Source organism: Delphinus delphis, chromosome 1 (assembly GCF_949987515.2).
Source record: "Delphinus delphis chromosome 1, mDelDel1.2, whole genome shotgun sequence".
NCBI lineage: Eukaryota > Metazoa > Chordata > Mammalia > Artiodactyla > Delphinidae > Delphinus > Delphinus delphis.
The window spans coordinates 128,179,250-128,202,877 of record NC_082683.1 but is presented as its reverse complement, the minus strand read 5'-3'; the positions used below and the strand labels follow the sequence as shown (position 1 = coordinate 128,202,877).

General features: G+C 35.6%; 1 protein-coding gene across 4 annotated transcripts in view; it reads right to left on the bottom strand.

Moving 5' to 3' along the window:
* The window catches only part of SUCO (SUN domain containing ossification factor), a 76,203-nt gene that overhangs the window by 48,966 nt on the left and 3,609 nt on the right, over positions 1-23,628 (bottom strand). For all 4 annotated transcript variants that reach the window (XM_069541491.1, XM_060034092.1, XM_060034084.1 and 1 more), the window contains exons 2-6: positions 9,385-9,493; positions 7,566-7,676; positions 5,017-5,171; positions 1,669-1,806; positions 1,284-1,434 (exon numbers count right to left, since the gene is read on the bottom strand). In XM_069541491.1, coding sequence (XP_069397592.1) covers positions 1,284-1,434; positions 1,669-1,806; positions 5,017-5,171; positions 7,566-7,676; positions 9,385-9,493 — 664 coding nt within the window. The remainder of the gene's footprint in view (positions 1-1,283; positions 1,435-1,668; positions 1,807-5,016; positions 5,172-7,565; positions 7,677-9,384; positions 9,494-23,628) is intronic.

Here is a 23,628-nt window from a genome sequence, read left to right as displayed (position 1 = left end):
AAAGAGTGGAATTTTTAACTGTATTAATTACCTCCTAAATAACTTAATATTCCAGAAAAATTGTCAGATAATGAGCATATTATAAAGTGTCCAGTAGTTTTGTATACTATCCAGTTCAGAATAATTCTGCCCTGTTAAGTTTGTGTGAGTAGGAGAGAGTTTATCCCTGTTATCTCAAGGATCTGCAAGACACTGCTGCAAATGGTTAAGGAGAACAAGCAAATCTTGGACAAAACTGGCTGCCATGCTTGAGTTTTACGTTTGATACTTAAATAGCTCAAAGAAGACATTTTTGTAATGTTTGTCTAATTTTATTTATGCCTGTGGTATTTGACAACTGAACTGTAACATATGCTTGATTTGGTTTCACTGGGAAAATTACTTCCTTCAAGATGTTGGACTAGGAAATGGGGACCTTCTATATTTATAAAAAACATCAAATAAACAGCTGGCCCAATGATAGTAAAGTCTCCAGAATGAAGTTTAGTTAGTTATGAGTGCAGATTCACAGAAAATATGTGAAAGAAAAGGTGGAGAACAGAAGATCCAAATTATAAAGAAATAAATGTGGATGTGGTACTCAGTATTTTAAAATACTCTGATTCCACGTGTTTTTAAGTGCATAGAGTGGCCTTCATCTCTTTTATTTAGCTATTTCTTAGCTGAAGGGAGCAGACTTCTCTGTCAACATTTCTTCAGGAAATTCTGTACTGGCCTCTACGTGAAGTCAAAGTAGAACTCGAAAGAAGAAAAGAAAGTAAAACTGCTACACAGGAATGAGCCCTGTCTTTATTTTAAGAACCATATTCTTTAATATAAGCTGGTCTAGTTGTAGTCTGCACACAAATAACAAAGGGTAAAATGTCCCTTTAAAATAATTCTGGTTGAAGAGACTAAATTTAATCTTGTATTATTGAGTTAAATTTTTATTCTGAAGATACTTAACAATCATAACTTCTTCTATATAGCTCTCTTAACTGCTTAAATAAGGACTTTATGTATCTGGTTATCAAATAATCAATGGTGGCAAAAAACCTTTATAATTAAATATAACCCAAGAGAGTTCATACTTGGGACAACACTATGTATAAACAGTATACTGGCAATAGTTCTGTGAAGTAACCACTTGCTATCTGGGAGCACAGTTCACCTCAGTTCCACATTCATCACTAACTACTGATCCCCTGACTTTACGGCAAATACGGATAGCAAATTACAAGATTAGCTAATAACAAAAATGCATTGTATAATAAAGTAGGATATAGTGCAAGTTATTTACCTACCTCACTTTTTAAATTATCTGAAGCATTCAATGCAGATTTTGGGTCACCACCACCCTGATCACTTGATGAAACTTTTGATTCAAATTCCGATTTTGTTATCTTTCCTTTAGCATGCAAAGATGACACATTTTCTATATGCTGGCTGACAAGGCTATTTGAAAGCAAAAGGCATATTAAATAAACAAATTTTAGCTGAATAACGAGTATATGCAATCTAAACTATTATAAGTGTACATGCGTACAAAGTAAACCAAGAAAGGAGTACAAAGGGATCAGTTTCCTCTCAGTCATAAAGTGGAATTAAGCATGCACCAAAGTCTACTAAAACGTGACACTGCTGTTTATTACAGAACCATACAAAGGGCAAACAACTGCTCACACCCACCTTTCAGGCGGACTGACAAAGGAAGGCTGGTCAACTGGAGCATTTGCATCAAGGGCCTCACCAACATCACAATCAGTTTCAGATTGCTCAGTTTCACTTGGCTTGGCTATAGGAACAGTACCAGATTTTTCTATTTCACTAAAATAGAAACAAAAAAGACAATCTGACAATTTAATGGATATAATGAACCATAAGTTAAAAGTGATATTACTGATTTCCAAAACAAATCTAAGCCAGAAAAGAATGCTTTAGAGCTCTGCAGACGATTTTCAAGAATTCAGATATTTTAAATCATGTAAAGATTTAAATTACGTAAACTGTTGACTCGATCTGTTAGTGCCCTTGCTTGGCCTTTAAATATTGGGTTGGCAAAAAAGTGCCTTCGGTTTTTAGGTAAAAATAAGAGACACATTTTTCATTTTCACCAAGAACGTTATTGAACAACATATTCACCCTTTTGTTCCACTACCTTCTGCCATTTTTCAGGCAACTTCATAATTCCATCTTCCCAAAACTTTTTAGCTTTTTGAGCAAAGAACTGTTCCAGGTACCTTTTACAGTCTCCCAGGGAACTGAAATTTTTTCCATTAAGAGAATTTTGTAAAGACCGAAGTAAATGGAAATCCAAAGGTGCAAATGCCTGGTGAATATGGCACATGAATCAGAACTTCCCAGCTAAGCTGTAACAGTTTTTGCCTGGTCATCAAAGAAACATGCAGTCTTGCATTATCCTGATGGGAGATTATGCATTTTCTGTTTACTAATAACAAAATGCTAATTAACAATTCTAGACGCTTTTTGTTGAGTGCTGCTTTCAGTTGGTCTAACTGGGAGCAGTACTGTTGGAATTAATCATTTGGTTTTCTGGAAGGAGCTCATAATAGAGGACTCACTTCCAATCCCACCATATACACAACATCACCTTCTTTGGATGAAGACCAGACTTTGGTGTGGTTGGTGTTGGTTCATTTCACTTGCCCCATGATCTCTTCCATTCCACATTATTGTACAGTATCCACTTTTCATTGCCCGTCACAATTTGTTTTAAAAACAGAATGTTTTCATTACATTTAAGTAGAGAATCACATGCGGAAATACAGTCAAGAAGGTTTTTTCCACTTCATTTATAAGGAACCCAAACATCAAAGCGATTAACATAACCAAGCTGGTGCAAATGATTTTCAATGCTTGATTTGGATATTTTGAGTATGTTGGCTATCTCCCTCGTGGTATAACGTTGATTGTTCTCAATTAATGTCTCAATTTGATCTCTATCAACTGCAGCTGGTCTACCCAATCGCGGAGCACCGTCCAGCGAGAAATCTCCAGCATGAAACTTCGCAAACCACTTTTGACATGTTCGATCAGTCACAGCACCTTCTCCATACTCTGCACAAATCTTTTTGTGTGTTTCAGTTGCTTTTTTACCTTTCTTGAAATAATAAAGCATAACAGACCGAAAATGCTGCTTTTTTTCTTCCATCTTCAATATTAAAATGGCTACACAAAAATTCACCAATTTTGATGTCTTTTTTTAAATGCATGCTGATATGACAGCTGTCACATACAATCTAACAAAACTGCTTCGAATGAAGTTAAAGACAACTAAGTGCTACTAGAGTCATCTTACAGAAAAAAAATGAACGAAACTTTTGGCCAACCTAATAGCTAATTACCAAATTTTAAAACAAAATATTATAGGTTAATATCTGATCTTGCCAAAAATAAGATTTTTAAATTATTTATTCTAAATGCATATTCTCTAATGTTTCATTTCTATTAGTACAGTCTACCAATATTAGAATTGTTGCCTATAGTATCAAGAAATCATCTATTATCTCAAAACGCTTCACTAAAATTCTTAAAGCACGTCTATAATTTCATTTAAAAAATATATACCTTAATATTTTTCTTTACCTCACTCCCATTTCACTAGACTGTCATGTTCAATATAATGAGAAAATAAGATGTACTGTTCAGATACACAGTATCTAGCCTTAAATTCTTTCTAAGCATTTAATATTTAAAAATGTTAAATACTATCATTATTTCTAAGCATGTCTTCTGTTACCTTGTCCCTTACCAGGGCAAACTCCTAAATGGTAACTGTAACATCTTTGTGTACAACTCCTTCAACCCATTCCCTTACATTCTTGAAGAGAATAGGTGTCTAAAAAGTGCTTGTGGTAAAAAAAAAAATAGTAGTGATGATAAAAACGATGATATTAACTGACACATGTATTTTTACTATGTGCCAGATATTGTCCTATACATTTTATATAAATTAACTCATTTGATAAAGGATATGTTTAATGTAGTATTAAGAGAAGGGAATTCTGTTTTGTTCTTTGTAGTGTTGCTGGAGCTAGGAGTATAAAAGAGATTTTCTAAATTAAGGAAACCTTCAACATCACTAATCATCAGGGAAACGCAAATCAAAACCACAATGAGATATCACCTCACACCTGTCAGAATGGCTATTATCAAAAAGTTTACAAATAACAAATATTGGCAAGGATGTGGAGAAAAGGGAACCCTTGTACACTGTTGGTGGGAATGTATATTGGTGCAGCCACTGTGGAAAACAGTAGGGAAGTTTCTCAAAAAACTAAAACTATGACCCAGCAATTCCACTCCTGGGTATATACCTGAAAAAAACAAAAACACTAATTTGGAAAGATACATGCACCCAATGTTCACAGCAGCATTATTTACAATTTCTAAGACATGGAAACAACCTAAGAGTCCATCAACAGATAAATGGATAAAGAAGCTGTGGTGTATATATACATATATATATATATATATATATATATGTATATATACACACACACACACATACACACATACACACACAAACAATGGAATACTAGTCAGTCAAAAAAAAGAATGAAATTTTGCCATTTGCAGCAACATGGATGGACTTGGAGGGCATTATGCTAAGTGAAATAAGTCGGAGAAAGATAAATACTGTATGATATAGCTTATATGTGGAATCTAAAAAATACAACAAACTAATAAATATAATAAAAGTAGCAGACTCACAGATACAGAGACCAAACTAGTGGTTACCAATGGGGAGGGTGGGAAGGGGCAATATAGGGGTGGCAGGGTGGAAGGTACAAAGTACTGTGTGTAAGATAGGCTCAAGGATGTATTGTACAACATGGGGAATATAGCCAATATTTTGTAATAACTATAAATGGAAAGTAAACTTTAAACAATGTATAAAAATAAAATAGGCATTATTACTTAGATCTGCTATATAGCCTAAATGCCAAATTTGAGAATCAAAGAAATTTTTCTGTCATTATCTAATCATATTTTTTTTTCTTTGTAATGACTTACTCAAGCTTTGAGATTGGAGTGATCTCTGAGGTAGATGAGCTGGAAATATTTTCCACGTTTTCACTGTCCACAACTACACTGGAAGAATCTTCATGTAGATCAACTGTAGGGAGTGTTTCAATCACAGATGGACTTAACTTTTTTGACTCCGTATTCTGTTTTTAAAAAAGTCAGTTATATTTAATGTTGGGATTAATTATCTCTTTAGCTGAAGAGGGTATCATAAAAAGTATGTCTCAAAAGTAACAATATAAATAATGTTCGCTAAAAAAGTACTTTTATAAAAATCCTTTCTTCTAACATTACCACCCTAAGGAATATATTTCATATTAAAATACAGGCTCTACACATTTTTCATGGCATTTCATAAACTAGGACAAAGGAGCTTGTCTTTCTTCTTTCCTATTTTATACCAGGACCCACAAAATTTCCCTCTTACTGTAATTAATTAATGCTAATAGCAACACAGAAATCCTATATAAATATATAAAATAGTACAGCGCATAGTTTTTGCCCCTGAGCAGTTTAGAAGACAATGTGTATCAACAAATAACAACACAAGGCATGTATAAATAACATTACGAAGCAATACATGATTCTTGCTGCTCCTTCAAGGCCCATATGCTCTGGGCCATTCACTCCTCCAAAACACAAACTGAAACGTACTTAATACCTCCTCATGTTTGAAAACCTCTTATCAGTACCTCCTCCCCCACAACTAACCCTAAATAGAATTAGCCATTCCCCTTCCTCTATGCCTCCACTTGTTCTCTGTACAGACTTTAATCACAGGATCTATAACACCTCAATTGCCCTTATTTATTTCTTTCTCTTCAACTACACTATAAATGTCTTGAGTAAGGACTATGTTTTCTTTTCTTTTTTTTTTTTTTTTTGCGTTACGCGGGCCTCTCACTGTTGTGGCCTCTCCCATTGCGGAGCACAGGGTCAGCGGCTCCGGACACGCAGGCTCAGCGGCCATGGCTCACGGGCCCAGCCGCTCCGCGGCATGTGGGATCTTCCCGGACCAGGGCACGAACCCATGCCCCCTGCATCAGCAGGCGGACTCTCAACCACTGCACCACCAGGGAAGCCCGACTATGTTTTCTTGATCTTCATGTTCCTAGTGCCTAGCACAGTATCTAGCACACAGTAGACATTTAATAGTTACTAAATGAATATCAAGTGAGAGGTACTCATGCTCAGTTCAAGGTAAAGAGAAACTAAGGACTACTCTGGACTAGAAGAACTAGGGTTCTGAAGAATAGGACAGCCAGTACAGCAGCAGAAAGAAAACATGAGGCAGAGTCAGAAGAATACAAAATAAAATGTCATCATTTGGGGAATTATTTACACTGGAACGAAAAATTCACAAAAGAGTACAAATAGTTTGCATTTTATGATGGAGACTTTTAGAAAAGAACCATTACAATATTATCAAATACTGCATTATCATTCAATATGCATTCAATATAAAAAAATTAGTAAGATATTTTACACTTTTTTTTTTTTTACTAAGTCTCCAAAATCGATGTGTATCTTATACTTAACGGCAAATCTCAACTTCAACTATCCACATTTCCAATGCTCAATAGCCACAGGTAGCTAATGGCTACTATATTGAACAGCACAGGTCTCTAAGATGCAGTAAGCACTTCAAAGTATTTGAACAAGAGAATACCATAATAAAGATTCAGGAAAATGAACAATGGCTGGACTGTTCAGGATACTCATAAAACTGAAGGGCTACAGAGATCACTTTTCTCTTATTCTTATGCACAAATCTTTTCCAAATGTCCTCCAGAATCCAATAAAATGAAACTTACTATATCTCCTTAGATAACCCAATTAACTTATAAGATAACTCTGGCTGCATTTTTTTAAGAGAATTCTCCCTCCTTTTAAGCTGAAATTTGTATTTGTTAATATTTGAGATATTTAGTTTTTCCTTAGTCCTTCTTCCCTCCAGATCAAATATCCCCAGTTCCTTCAGTCGCTCCTGATATTAAATGGTTTCCAGATGCTTCAGCATTCTGATCAGCTTACATTCTGGTCTAGTTTTTAATATCTTTCATAAAATCTGGTATACAAAATGGAAAATAACATTTAGGATGTAATATGAGAGAAAAAGGAAAAAACACACTCAACCTATTGTTTATTAATCCATATTCCACACTAAGTGGTAAAATTTTGGTATCAAAATGCTCTGTGTTCTACATACAAATATGTTAAGTCAGAATATAATTTCCCCTGACATCTGAAAAACTGAAGAGACAAGATAAACTACAGAAAGCCAAAATGGATCTAAAAGAAAGGAGGACTTACAACCAAACCTATACTACAGAGAAAAGTCACATTTACTACTAAACCTGTAATTCCGAATTTTCTCAAAAGTAGTATTCTTAGCAGGTGACTAGTATTAAGGCCAGTTGCATGGTACTACAAAAAGAAAAAAATAAAAATACACAATATGGTGACCAAACAGGTTTTCTGTTTCGTGCAGCAGTTTGAAAAGGCATATCATTAAAAATCAAAGCAACAAAGCTTACTTGTACATTCACAATGTAGTCATCTTTTAACTTGTGTTCTTCTGGAGGAACAGGTAAGCTTGAACCCACTTTTCCCGATAATTCGGCATTGATAGGTCCCTCTCTTTCATCCTATATTGCAACAAAGAAAAGGTCAATGGATAAAACTGTTTCACAAAACAGTCCTGAAGCAACATTAAAGACCATCTTTCTATACTTTACAACCAAAACACTTTACTGTGACTTTAATGTCTTTTATTTGTTTCCATGCTTATTGTCTACCTTCCTGCATTACCCTCCTTACTGCTTCACTTCAAATGTATACTACATGTGTGCGCTGGTGGTATAGTGATGAGCATAGCTGCCTTCCAAATATACACTACATCTGATTTCTTAATAAACACTTTAGTCCTACTACCCAGCACTGTGTGTCAGTAAATACTTGATAAATGAATGTACTTATAGTTCTTTGTGTCATCTCTCTTGACACTGAGTTTCAAATTAGAATTTCAGATATATTGTCCTTAAATTTATCTTCTGGCATATAAGCTTCATAAAAGCGAAGTTCATATTCATCATTATCTAAGCCAGTAGAGCATATACTAGGTACCCAAATGTTTGCTGAAAGAATGTTTCCCCTTCCTTAATGCTTTGCTTAAACTCATTCTTACATTTAAGTTTTCAAATTTCTCATCAAAGAAGATATTAGCTCTAAATCTTATAGGCTGTAGATAGAAGCACACAATTATACTTTATTCAGAGAGATACCCAGCAATAGTCTTCAAAATTTTAACTGCTCCATCCCAGAAATATATCCTGTGTAACTCAGAAATTTAAATAATCTACTCTAAACACAGTATCATGCCAAAAATAAAAACAGCCCAAGCATGTAATTATAAGTTTGTGCATTCACACATACACACAAACGTACACACAAACATGCATGCACACACACAGCTGAGAAACAATGCACAAGTCTATCAATAAATAAATGCTTAATAAATTGTGATATACCCAAATGACAGAATAAAAATGTAGCTATTCAGAAGAATACAGTAATATGCAAAGGTATCCATGAGATATTACTGGGGAAGAGGGGAAATAAATTTGTACAATATTTTTTGAACAAAAATTAAAACATTAATTTGTGTGCTATAAAATGATATATCTATAACCACAGAAAATGGTCTGTTTTCACAAGAAACCGTAAATTGTGGTTCCTTCGAGGAGGGGAATGGGATATAAATATGAATATCTTATAGTGGGTATAAATTACATCTGTAATTTAAAATAAGTATATTGATTTGGGGGGGGGAGCCAAATCTAGCTAAAGTCAATACTCACCTTTTATCATTTAAAATGATAAAATAATAAATTATTTAGACACCATCAGATTTTTTGGACTCTGTCTATTCACTCCACACAATTATATAAAACAAAGTACATAGCCACTAATTGCAGACTTTCCCTACAATCCTCATTTCTAATAGTATTTAATTTATAAGACTGGGGTTTCTTTAGAAACCCTTTGCTAGTTAAAGCATTAAAAAGAGAACCCTAGTTTTCTCTCTGAATAGGCACTATTTTTTCTCCTTACTATAGGACTAAGGATGTTATTACAACATTCCAAATATAAGCAATAAGAATAAATATATAAATATCTCAGAGTCACATTAATTTCAGAATTACCTGAGTAACTCCTCATATTACAGCAAAGAAAATTACAAATCTCCACCAAAAATTATGTCATAGTATTTTTGAAATACTTTTATTCCAAATGTTTTGAGGAAGTCTCAGAAAGCTAATACACAAACTACAACTTCAACTTCATTTAAGGTACCTTTTTCTGGAATTGTACATCTTCATTTTCTAGTGCACAATTGTCATCTTGAGAGTAGTATGATGAAGCTGAAGAACTCTCTTTGCAACATACATGCCAACTGGGAAGCCTGTAAAACATCCACCGTCACCACCACCAAAAGAAAAAAGAAGAAAGAAAGAAGAAAAAAAAGTTGTTAAGCCAACATATTCCATACCTGGACTAGAATTTGAGGCAATAAACAGATGGTTCTTATCCTAATGCCCTTGAGAACTTAACAATTTAATGATGAAGACAAATGTACATAAGGTAAAGATTTTTTATTTAATGTTCTAAGAAAACCATGAACAGTGTTATCAACACTCCAAGTAAGGCATCATGAATCTCATGAAGGTAAAACAGTAAAAACTTCACAAAAGGAGTATCTGATAATTATCACAGAAGGAACAGAGAAAGTTGTCAAAGAGCTAACCTCCTCAGAAAGCATCAAATGCCAATGATATTCTAAATTCTACCAAATATTTAAGAACAGATAACTCTAAAGCTACCTAAACTATTGATATTTCAAAGCACAGAAGCCTCCAAATTATTTTTATATAGGGAACATAACAGTGATATCAAAAATTAACAGAAAGAGCACATACATATAAATACTATAGGTTAATAATATGAAATCAGACACAAAACAGCTAAAGAAAATTTTAAAAAGTCTCCAATAACATACCAAAGATATAAAATACCACTGTTACGGTCAAGTAGAACTTAGCTCCGATATTCAAAAATGGTTCAATATAATATAACCTATTTAGTTTGTCATGCAAAAATATCAAGGAAAAACATCTCATGATTACCGTCACCAAAAGACATCTGATAAATTTACACAACCATCAAGATTTTTAAAGTCAATAAAATAGTAATAAGTAGACATTTAACATGGGAAACATATGCATAACACATAAGCCTAAAAGCCAGTATCATACTCAGTGAAGAAACCAAAAAATACCCCTATTTAGATCTGAAACAAGACAAAAATGTCCATTATCACTAGTATTACATAATATGAGGACAAAAGCAGTGTAAAATGGGAAAGGAGACAGTAACATTATCATTAATTGCAGATAATGAGTTTATATAGGTGGTAAACTAAAAAGAAACACCTATTAAAAGAAGTCTTGGAAAAAAAAAAAGAAGTCTTGGGTATAAAATTATATTCCTAGGTATAAAATTTAGAAAGAAATCAACAGACTCTCTACTCAAATCACCACCACCAGTTATAAGATTTAACAGAAGAAAAGTCCCCGTTTATAATAGAAACAATAAAATACTAAATATTTTATTTAGTATTTTATAGTATTACAATATAATACTATTATTTTGTATTTTATAGTATTTTATAGTATTACAATAAAATACTAAACTTAGTGAGAAATGTTCTATACATATACTAGTACATATTCTATGTTGTTAATAGTAGAAATGGTTGAAATTGCCATTACTGACAATTCTTTAAGTTGAAAAAAAGAAGTCAATTTTACACAATTTAAGGTAATATGTATGGAAGATCTGAAAACCACATACTGAAGTGGCAAAAAAGGAAACTTAAAAAATTAGACAGACTGACTCTAAACTTTATATAAATAGAATAGTCAAGAAGATTTTAATGTGGGGAAACTAGACATCTAAGAAACCACAATAATCACAATATGGTAGTGAGATGAGAGAGGAAAAGGGAATCCCCAGGGTGACTGGAAAGAGAATTCCTAGGATGACAGCTGTACGTACACAAAGAACAGAGGGCAACCATACTAAATTGGAGGTCATCAGAAGCTCTGGAAGAGTCTTCTTTAGGAGGATGAAATTAACAGCACAACTGATGAGTCTTGAAAATCTCAAGAACAGATTTACATAACTGGCAGATAATTTGTAATTAAATAGAAAAATAAGCAAACATAACAAAACAAGTCAAATATTAGTACCATGAAAAAGGAAAAGTAGAACAGAAAAGGGAAAAGTAATCATGTTTTACTACACAGCTCAGCTGTATCATTTATAGTCATAATATAAACACTGAATACTGATCTAACCCAAATTATGACTAAACTGTATTACTAGCATGTGCTTAAGAGAATCTGATCATCTGTAGTAAAATACCTAAAACTGACATTAAAGCAATTATTTTAGAGACAAAGAGGTAAACATAAAATTCATCAGCCAAGAGATAAAAGTGGTTTCCTTGAAAGAAATAATGGGGAAAGAGGGATGAGGGAATGGCTTATTTGCAAAAGCAAACAAACAAAATCCTTTTAGAGCTATCTGACTTTTTGATATGAATACATCATTTTGATAAAAATTAAAACCAAAAAAAAAAAAATAGAGAAGAGCAAAGTACATAATAATATACACATATAGTATGCTACCATGTGTGCATATGTGTACTAAAGGGACCTGTATGTGCATAAATTTCTCTGGAAGAATTAAAAAGAAAAGAAAAAAAAGCACCACCTTGGTTGCCTCCAGGGTAGAAAACTGAGTGACTGGGTGACAGGATAATGGATATTCTTCACTCTATAATACTCTGTCTTTTGAACCACAAGAATATATTACTTATTCAAAATTTCATACAGATATATCATTATTTATTAAATATTTCTTTACTGATAAGACTTTTGCATTGTTTCTCAGCTGTGTGTGTGTACACATGTGTGCTTGTAGGTGCATTTGTGAGTGTGTATATATACACATATTTGGGACAGCAAAAAGTTTCAGATATTCAAAACTGTGGGTGTTAGAATTTTCGAGATTATGCCCCCTTATTTTCTATATTCCTTTCTATACTTTCGGAATTTCTACCATGAGCACATACTAGTTTTATCATCAAGAATTCTGCATGTGTATGTGTATATGTGTGTATAAATCCTAATATTCACAGTTAATGTGAAGATGTCCAAAGACATTTAAATCTCATGATCCTTACTCTTACTATCATATAATCAAATCCCATTACCCAAAGTTAGGAGTTTTTTGGGTGAGATTGGCATTTGAATCAGTGGACTCAGTAGACTGCCCTCTCCAATGTAAGTGGGCATCATCTAATCCTTTCAGGGCCTGAATTGAACAAAAATCAGATGAATTTGCCCTTTTTTCCTCTGCTCACTATTTGAGCTGAGGCATCTCATCTTCTCCTGCCCTTTAACTGGGATTTATATCTTCAGCTCTACTGGTTAATAGGCCTTCAGACTTGGCCTGAATTAACCACTGGTATTCCTCGGTCTCCAGTTTTTCAGATTGCAGACCGTGGGTCTTCTCAGCTCCCATAATCGTGTGACCCAATGCCTCATTTTATATATATATATATATATATAGAGAGAGAGAGAGAGAGAGAGAGAGAGAGAGAGAGTTGGTTCTATTTCTCTGAAGAACGCGCATACACCTGACATTAATACAGACTACATTCTTTACCTATCTACCCTATTCCTCCAGCTTTATCAATAGTATCACTTAAATACCTCTAACATATCAGTCCCTATTTAAGGACAGATATTAATTAAGGACAGACCTGTAAAGATAACCTTAATTTTGTGTATAAGAAAAAGCCTAAAATAGATAAAATTTATCACCAACTAATAACTGTCAAGGAATTTTAAATCACCAAAGTAAAATGAAATACCCCAAACCCACTCCAACTCTACTGAAGAAGAATGAATCTCTATAATGGGGTCTTTACTTTCAACAAGTTCCCCCAGGTGAATTAGATATGCATGCCCCCTCATTAAGAATCAGTGGGTCACATTACAATGGCTGAGGGCACTTTGTTGCATGATTAAATGGGTCTCATTCCATACTACTTAAGCAAGTTTCAAAAACTGTACTATGAAAATCCCAAGCCTGATGAGTTTCAAAACTTTTAAGAAGTTCAGCACCACAAATCACATCAAGATAAATGGCAGTCTGTGAGCCTCTGACACTCTCCCTCAGTTCAAAATGAGTACTCCCCTCTACTATTTGTAAGTTAATTCTGTGCCATGTATATCCTCTCTTACACTTAAACTCTTTGAGAATCAATTCCATATTCCTAACTATTGATACTTTAGCCCCTCCCTACAAAGCCAAAACCTGCAAACATTATGTGCTTAATAAATACTCATTAAATGAATAAGGGTTCTAAGGGGAACTGTTTTGTAGCAAGTAGCAGAAAGGAAATTAGGCCACTTTTCATTCCTCTTCCCATCAGCCCCATCACCTCCACCACTACCACTCCCCAATTCGCCCACCCACCCACCCACCATCCCCTCACACACACACAAACTCAAAAAATAGAATCTGTAAACTAAGAGGACATTTATCCCTTTTTGCCAATTCCTCCCCAATAATGTGGCATGGATTCACCATTCATATAGAAAGGTATTAACTTTGAGTAAATGTAATTTAAAGTCTTGTAAAATTCACATTTGAGTGTCATTTAGGATAACAACAGCTAACAACATTCTAAAGCCTGGAAACAAAATTATGCAGCAGAATAATCCTTTGGTTAAAGAGGAAACAATAGGGAACATTACAAAACATTGTGGCAGAAGACTACAGGTAGAAATTGGTGGGGATGCCAGTAATGCTGGTAAGACAGCAGCAGGAAAACTGCTTCTGAGCACATTTGGAGACACTGAATACAAAAGAGCTAATCTTTCAACTCAAGAAGATAAAGGACTGTAAATCTAAAGAAAAAAGGAAGACTATAAGGACAGAAATCACTGAAATAAAAAACAAAACCAGAAAAAAGCAAAGAAGATTAAGAAAACCAAAAGTTAGTTCTTCGACGAAAATATTAAAAAGATAAACCTCTGGAAAAACTGATAAAGGAGAGTTGGTGACGTGAATTAACAAAATATGTTCTAAAAGCATGAAATAACCACAAACAAAACAGATTTTTTTTAATTACAAAATATTACCAGCTACATATACTAATACATTTGAAAACTCAGAAGAAATGGATGTTTCTAGAAAAATAACAAAATTGGCACAAAGTATACAAAAATTGGAATTAATTGATGATAATTAAAGAAATTTGAGTGGATTAATCAACACCATACACAGAGAAAAAGGAAATCCCACTCTTTTTTTCCCCACTTTTTATTTGGAAATAATTTCAAACTTTCAGAAGAAATGCCAACATAGCACAAAGAACATCCACAAACCCTTTGCCCATATCAACCTACTGTTAACATTTTGACCCATTGGTTCCATCATTTGCCATTTGCTCCTGGCAAGCACATAGCCCTCCCTCTCTCCCCACTGCATGTAATTTATCTCTAAATATCTTCTGTATGTATTTCTTCAGAATAAGGATATTCTCTTATACAACCATGCCACAATTATCAACCTCAGTAAATGTTACATTGATACAATAATCTATGTCTCAGTAGTGTCCTTACAGCATTCCCCCTCTCCCCACCTCAAGTACAGAATCGAGTGTAAGACCATATCCTGTATTTTTCATGTGCCTTCAGCCTCCTTTAACCTGGAATAGTTCTTGGCCTTTACCTTATGTGGCACTGACATTTTGAAGGACATAGTCCTTTTATTTTGAAATAATATGGTCCTTTTTTGAGGTTTGTCTGATGTTTCATCACGACCAGATTCAGGTTATGTATTCCTGGCTGGAAGCCTTCATAAGTGATGTTGTGTCTTTCTCAGGGTATGATATCCAGAAGCATGCGATATCCATCTGTTTTGGCGCTTGCAATTCCACTTTTAGGTACTTCTTAAGAGAAATGAAAACTATGTATACAAAAATGTCCCCTGTAGCTTTTACTCCTAATAGCCAAAAACTGGAAGCAGCCCAGATGTTCAACAGGAAAATGTAAACAAACTGTAGTATATTCATACAATGTACTACTTCTCACAATAAAAAGGAATGAATTACTAATGAATGAAACAAGATAGATAAATCTTGGAAGCATTACACTGAGTGAAAGAAGCCAGACACCAGAATAAATACTGTATAATTCCATTTAAACAAAGTTCCAGAATTAGCAAAACTAACCATGGTGATAGAAATCAAATCACCGGTTGCTTCAGGGAATTCTGTAGAATGAAAAAACATGCTGGAGTGATGGAAATGTTCCGTATCTTGATGGGGTGTGAGTTACACAGATGTATGCATGTGTCAAAACTGATCCAACTATACAGTTGATAACATATGTGCATTTCACTGTATGTAAATTATTTCAATTTAAAAATATAAGCAAAAAAGTCAGTATTTTCCTCCCCAGCAATAACAAAATAGAAAATAAACTATTAGCAATAACAAAAATTATAAAATAATTTATAGAAATTAACCTTAAAAATTACAAACACTTATAGAGAAAAAGTGTTAACTCTAATAATGACCAAAAAATGAAGAGACAAATAAATGAAGATCTAATATGTTCATGGATGGAATGCTACTAGCAGCAGAGTAAAGACAGCAATTCTCCCCAAAGTAATTCACCACTCAAATATAACTCCTATCAAAATACCTGAAGGGGGACTTCCCTGGTGGTCCAGTGGTTGAGAATCCGCCTTCCAAAGAAGGAGATGTGGATTCAATCCCTGGTTGGGGAACTAAGATCCTACATGCCACAGGGCAACTAAGCCCGCATGCTGCAACTACTGAGCCCGCACGCTGGAACGAAAGATCTGACGCAGCCAAAACAGCCAAAACAAAGACAACAAAAAACCCTGAAGGATCCTTACTGTATAGGGCAGGAAACCCTACTCAACACTCTGTAATAACCCATATGGGAAAAGAATCTGAAAAAGAATAGATATATGTATATGTATAACTGAATCACTTTGCTGTACACCTGAAACTAACACAACATTGTAAATCTACTATACTCCAATATAAAATAAAAATTAAAAGAAAATCCTAAAGACAAAAACAAACAAACAAAATAACCTGAAGGATCCTAATGTTCTAAATATGATATGGAAAAACCGGTCTAAGAATAACTACATTAACAAAAAAAGCAAAGACAAGTGTTTCACCTTGCCAGATAATTAAGATTTACTACAAAACCACCCTAATTCATCTGTAGTACTGGGAGTGCAAAAGACAAGCAACTGAAACAAATACTCCCAAATGCATTTGTTGGCATAAAAAGTCTCTCATTAGAAGCAGCCTGCACACAAAGGGCTTGATAAATACCCATTGAATGAATGAATAAATGACATCAGGCCTTCCTGAGGCATCTGCCACATCATTAACTACGTAGAATTCACTTGATGATTCTAGTAACTAAAACAAGCTTCTAAAAGTGTTCAGTGGAAAAAAGTAGGAAAAAGAATGAGATTAATAGCATTATACCCTGTATGTAAATTTTAAAACATATAAACAAAACATTATTTTGGAAGAAAACACAAATATATGAAGTAAATACCTGAAGGTCAACTGGAAAAACACATCAAATATACTCTAGGGTAAATGCCTAACATGGGGGAGATAGGAGTGAAAATGAAGACAGAAGATAAAAGAGTAATGATGTAAAATGGAGGAAAAAGGGGGACCCATACAGAAGGTGGCATAAACAGAGTATGATCAATCCAATCCTAAATATCTGATGTCTCTAGAAGAAAACAGTCTTTTTTTTTAGTGTGTCAGGCAGTTTAGATTAAAATGTTAATCTAACTTTTACAAATAAACTAAAGCTCAGAAGTTAACAGGCCCAAAGTCACTCAATTTGTGACTACAAATCTAGATCTACCTCTCCAAAGCCTACGATCTTTCTCTAGTGCTACATTTCTTATTTAATACTCTCTGGTCAATAGATAAATGAAAAGAAAGGTGAGAAAATAACACTAATCCATTCCCTTAAGAACTGATGATGTTAGTCATGGCTAGTTACAGCAGAACATAAAAATATAAGAACTATTACAAGGGAGGGGCAATATTTACCTCTTGATTTAGAAAGCAGCCACAAGAGATAAACACAAAGCTTTGTAGTGTAGTGGCTAGGGCATGGACTTCAGAGTCAAAAGACCCAAGTGTTAATCCCAGGTGCATTCTCTTGGACAAATTATAAAACCTGTATGTCTCCACTGTAAAATGGGAAAATGAAATAATGCATGTGCAATGCTTAGCCCGGCATAGAATATGCACTCAAATGTTAGCAATTGTTATCAGCAACTATCCTTATCTTCTTTCATTTATCAAATTCCAGAGTAGTGTAAACAGTTGTCCCTAGGTATCTTGGTTCCAGGACCCCCTGCGGATAGCAAAATCCACAGATGCTCAAGTCTTTTGCAGTAGGCCCTCAGTATCCCTCCTCAAATCGAAATGGGCTGAATGGTTTGAAACATACAAGTATGAGGCTACTCCAGCTTCCTGTATCCCTTCCAGCTGCGAAACAAATGTGTATGGGCTCACACTTACCACTCTCCAAATACCTTCTATTTCCACTCACAAAAACTTATCAATCACCTCTCTTGAAAACAAGGCCCTTCTCTCAATTTTCAAGCTCTTCAGGCTATCTGAGACTTTTAAATTGCTGACCATTCAAATGACCTCCTTAAACCTCTTTCCACCTTCCCTAGTTTCCGCTCTCAGAGCTTTACTTTGCTTGTCACCTTTGTTTGTTCTAGGCATCTGCAGAAACTCCATGTTCAAAGGTTCTGTTTCAAAAATGATCCCCTCTATGAGGACAGCTCCAGCCCAAATCTCATTTTCACTGAAGTCTGCATTTAAGTGCCTACAAATACCCTAGAATACTAGGGTATTCTACTCGCCTCAACTAACATCTCCTTCTCCTTTAAAACTCTTTGCAACTCTTCCAGTTCTTTTTTAACACCTCCAATTCTTCTAGTTGCCCAAGTTAAAAGAAAAAAAATTAACTCCTCTTCTCTCTTTGAACTTTACTTCACAGAATCATCATTTTAGACCCTAGAATTTATTCTCTCAACCACAGTAGGCTCCAAGAAAGCAGCTACTTTTTCTGTTTTGTCTGCCAGAATCTTGCACAGAAGGCAGCACATAGAAAAGCCTCGGTAAACATCTCTTGACATTGAGATGGACAACAGAAAGGTGGTGTTGAAGACAAAGAGCTGGTTAGAGGCAAACTAAAACCCAGTTCTTCTGAATCGTAGCCCAATGCTGTTTCTACTGTACTGCATTGCCAACTTGCCAACCTATCACCAAACCAGATCATTTACTTCCTCAAAATCTCTGCTCAATGAACCCTCTTCATTTCTACTGCCAAGTCCTTGTTACGAGAAACTTCAACTATTCCAATTGCTTTTCATTTAGTATTCATCCCTCCAGCCTTTCTCCTGTAACACATGATGTCAAAATAACACTCTCCAAACACCACTTCTTTTGCTGGATCTTTACTGCCTTACTCCTTGGTTTAGCTTGCAAAACCCATCACAATTTCCAGAATACACTCAGCCCTCCGCATCCACAGGTTCCACATCTGGGTAGAGGGAGGGCTGAGTGTACTACGCCATTTTACATAACAGACTTGAGCATCCAAGGTTGGGTCCTGGAACCAATCCCCCACGGATACCAAGGGATGACTTTAGCTTTTATTTTCTACTCAGGCTTGTCTGCTATCACTTCCACCCATATCAAGTACATCGTCTCTTTTACTCATAATCTTTCTCATTTCTCCTGACAATTAAGTACTATCTGCCCACTGCAGGCAGGCAAGCAGACACACACACACAAACTAGGTAAAGGCCACTATTCATATTAGCAGCACCAGTGTATCTTATTTCAGTTCATGAAGCACCTGTATTCCACAGAAGTAAGGTATATGAACCACACATGTCATTTCTCTTAAAACCACGTCTGCCTTGACAACTCCAGTCCAGTTTTTCCCTTTTTTAAGAAACTACTAAACAATTCAGCTCTTTGTATTGTTCACTAACGCTCAAATCAGATACCTTAGAATATTAAAAGTGCAAAAGAAAAATCTCAGAATTCATTTAATTTAGCAGTAATGACTGGAATGCACAAGAGTATCCCAAACTTAACAAAATCTCCAAGGTAAGTGCCGTAGGCATGTTTGTTTTTTTTTAAAAGCTTCATGAATAATTCTATTATTCATTCCTTGTAGAGCCAATCCAGTCAGCCTCATTTTTTAGATTAAAAATTTGACAAAGAAAAGGTAAAGAAACTTGCCTAAGGCCACCTCCCGGCCTACAGGCAGCAGAGAGTAGTGGTTAAGAGCACAGGCTCAGATTCAGGCTACTTAAATTCCAGCTCACTGCTTACTGAGAATGTAGGCAAGTTGGTTAATTTCTTTGTATCTTTATTAATCTCTTTAAAATGCTGTGTGTATCTCAAAAGAGTTTAATTAGGACAAAATGAGTTAGTGTATATAAAACACTTAGAACAGAAATAAGTGCCCAGAAAAGCTGCTCAACATCACTAATTATTAGAGAAATGCAAATCAAAACTCCAATGAGGGGCTTTCCCTGGTGGCGCAGTGGTTGAGAGTCCGCCTGCTGATGCAGGGGATACGGGTTCATGCCCCAGTCCAGGAAGATCCCACATGCCGCGGAGCGGCTGGGCCCGTGAGCCATGGCCTCTGAGCCTGCGCGTCGAGAGCCTGTGCTCCGCAACGGGAGAGGCCACAAGAGTGAGAGGCCCACGTACCGCAAAAAAACCAAAAAAAAACTCCGAGGTATCACCTCACACCAGTTAGAATGGGCATCATCAGAAAATCTACAAACAACAAATGCTGGAGAGGGTGTGGAGAAAAGGGAACTCTCTTGCACTGCTGGTGGGAATGTAAACTGATACAGCCACTATGGAGAACAGTATGGAGGTTCCTTAAAAACCTAAAAATAGAATTACCATATGACCCAGCAATCCCACTACTGGGCATATACCCAGAGAAAACCATAATTCAAAAAGACAGATGCACCCCAATGTTCACTGCAGCACAATTTACAACAGCCGGGTCATGGGAGCAACCTAAATGCCCATCAACAGACAAATGGATAAAGAAGATGTGGTACATATATACAATAGAATATTACTCAGCCATAAAGAGAAACGAAATTGGCTCATTTGTAGAGACGTGGATGGATCTGGAGACTGTCATACAGAGCAAAGCAAGTCAGAAAGAGAAAAACAAATATCGTATATTAACGCATATATGTGGAACCTAGAAAAATGGTACTGATGAACCGGTTTGCAGGGCAGAAATAGAGACACAGATGTAGAGAACAAACGTATGGACACCAAGGAGGGAAAGTGGCCATGATGGGGGGGGGATGAATTAGGCGATTGGGATTGACATGTATATACTGATGTGTATAAAATGGATGACTAATAAGAACCTGCTGTACAAAAAATTTAAAAAAAGAAATAAGTGCCCAATAAATGTTCACTGTCAATACTGGAAATAAAGGATTACAGCCAAGCTCTAACTTAGTTTCATGCCCTTTCCACTACACCAGTACCTACCTATATTTTGACAAGCAGCTTGTATACTCCTGAGGGCAGAGCTCAAGTCTCCTGCTTCTTCAGCCACCCCCACCACACCAAATACATTGTTGGCAACAAAATAATATTGATATTTTGAACAGATGTATGGATTCCTACTTCTAAACTCTGATACCTCAGCCTAGGATCCTACTTCTGCCAAAGCACCCAGGATGAATGAATAATAAGAACTTACATAATAGGGCTTACTGTGAGCAAAGCACTGTTTTAAGCACTTTACACATTTTCTCCTGTTATCGATTTCAAATACTCCATAAAAAGAAATATAGGGCTTCCCTGGTGGCGCAGTGGGTGAGAGTCCGCCTGCCGATGCAGGGGACACAGGTTCGGGCCCTGGTCCAGGAAGATCCCACATGCCGCGGAATGGTTGGGCCCGTGAGCCATGGCCGCTGAGCCTGCGCGTCCGGAGCCTGTGCTCCGCAACGGGAGAGGCCACAACAGTGAGAGGCCCGCGTACCACCAAAAAAAAAAAAAAAAAAAGAAATATAAAATAAGCTTAGTACTTATGAGCCATGTTAATGCTACAAAACATTTTCTACCAAAGCTAGTTGTTACTTTTATGGAAAATATAAAATAATTTTAACTAGTGATTCATTACAAAAACAAAGGCCTAAAATAAAACCAAATTTTCTTTCAAAAAATTCGGCATTTATGAAACTAGTCTATCGCAAAGGATTGACATTCCTATACTACAAATACTCAAAAGCAATTTCCATTCCCTTGAGACAGGTACAATTTTATTTTTGGAATCTACTTTAAAATATGGTCTTGAAAACAAAACAGGTAACATACACCTGGCACTAAAGTACAATCTGCAACATGTACGTTTTCAACAAAGAGTATTTAGTTTCTTACTAAAGTATTTTAAACATATAAATGTTTCTACCTAACAAAATGTTTGTGGATATCTATCCACAAGATATTGTGGATATCTATCAACTCTCTCCTAGTATGACTGCCACTTTAGGGCTCCCTGTCTCTAATGTCTGTCCTTTCCAATCCACTCTATCCCCCAGTGATCTAACTAAAAGATCAATCTGACCTCACTCTCCGGTTTCTCCTATTTAAACTAATTCACTAATTCTCCTCTCAGTCAGGTTAAAATCAGAGTTCACCTGCACAATAATCAAGTCCCTTCAAAACCTGGCTCTAATCTCCCTTCCCATCTCTCTCCACCAACAGGAATCTTTCCTCTGCCTGAAACAAAATTCTCCCATCTTGAACTAGCCATTCTGCAAAGCATTTTATGGATGAGAACTGAGGCTCATAGAAATAATCTGTCAGAGGACACACAGCTAGTGATAGACCGTTATCTAGAATACAAAGTCTTCCTTTCGAGTTTCTAAAGACCTTTTAAACTATTTTTGGTACCTATTTGTCAAATGTATGAGAATTGTTTGAATGTCAGGCTCTTCTCATTAGCTCTATATATGAGCTTCTCCAAGATGATCCTTTCGGGTTCAGGAAGAAAAAAATAGATTTTTTTAGTCTTAAAAAATAAATTAAACCACTCTGCTGGGGGATGCTGATAATGGAGGAAGCCGTGCACGTGTGGGCACAGAGAGCAAGTACTAAAGGTAATCTCTGTACTTTCCGCTCAATTCTGCCATGACCCTAAAACTGCCCTAAAAAATAAAGGCTATTTTTTAATTAATTTAGCTTTATCAAGATTAATATAAGGATTCACACTTGATCTGAAGGTCAGCTGGTCATAACAGCAGAGACTATATAGTCAGAAACCTGAGGAAAGAACAGAAGTTCCACAAACAGTGGGCTTTACTTCCAGCACATTGTGAGGCACTGCAATTTATGTGTGCTCAATGAAGCAAATTTAGGGATTATATTATTTAGTTTTAACTAAACTGACTCTCACAACATGGAGAAGTAGCTTTGAAAAAATTCCTGCAAAGACTGCAAAGATAATAATAATGCAAGCACAAGCCAACAAGAAAATAGCAGCGCAAGTACAAGCTATTTCATCCACATTCTGATGTAAAATAATCTAGTCAGTCAATCACACACCTCTCATCAAACTACTACTTTTTAAATAAGAACAAAAAGGTCTGTTAACATAAAGGTTTAGACTGTTTATTTTCTTTCTCATCTTTCTTAATCATCTAATTTGTGTAATTTATTATGTGTACCAATATGCTATTAGTATACTAATACCATATTTACATATGTATAAATCTTATAAACAATTAATTACATATTAAAGGTGCATGCACAATGCTTTTCTGATGGGGGAATACAAAAAAAATTGAATATCCACCACTTAAGGCACTTGACCAAGTCTTTTTTTTTCCTCTTTAGGGTGGTCATCAATCTTCCTAGTTTGCCAGGACCAAGGCGGGGTATGCTAGGCTTCATAATGGCCCCTCCAGAGATGTCTGAGTCCTAATCCCTGAATATGTTGCCTTACATGGTAAAAAAGGTCTTTGTAGAAGTGATTAAATTAAGGAATTTGAGATGGGGAGATAATCCTGGATTGTCTGGGTGGGCCCAATGTAATCACAAGAGTCCTTGTAAAAGGAGGCAGGAGGATCTGTCATTAGTAGATGTGGAGACTGAAGCAAGAGGTTGGAATAATCTGAGGAAGGAGCCACAGAATACAAGCAGCCCCTAGAGGCTGAAAAAGTCAAGAAGCAGACTCTTCCCTTAGAGTCTCAAGAAGGAACCAGGCCTGCTGACACCTTGACTTTAGCCCAGTTAAGACTTATTTTGGACTTCTGACCCCCAAAACTGTAAGATAATAAATGTGTGTTGTTTTAAGTCACTAA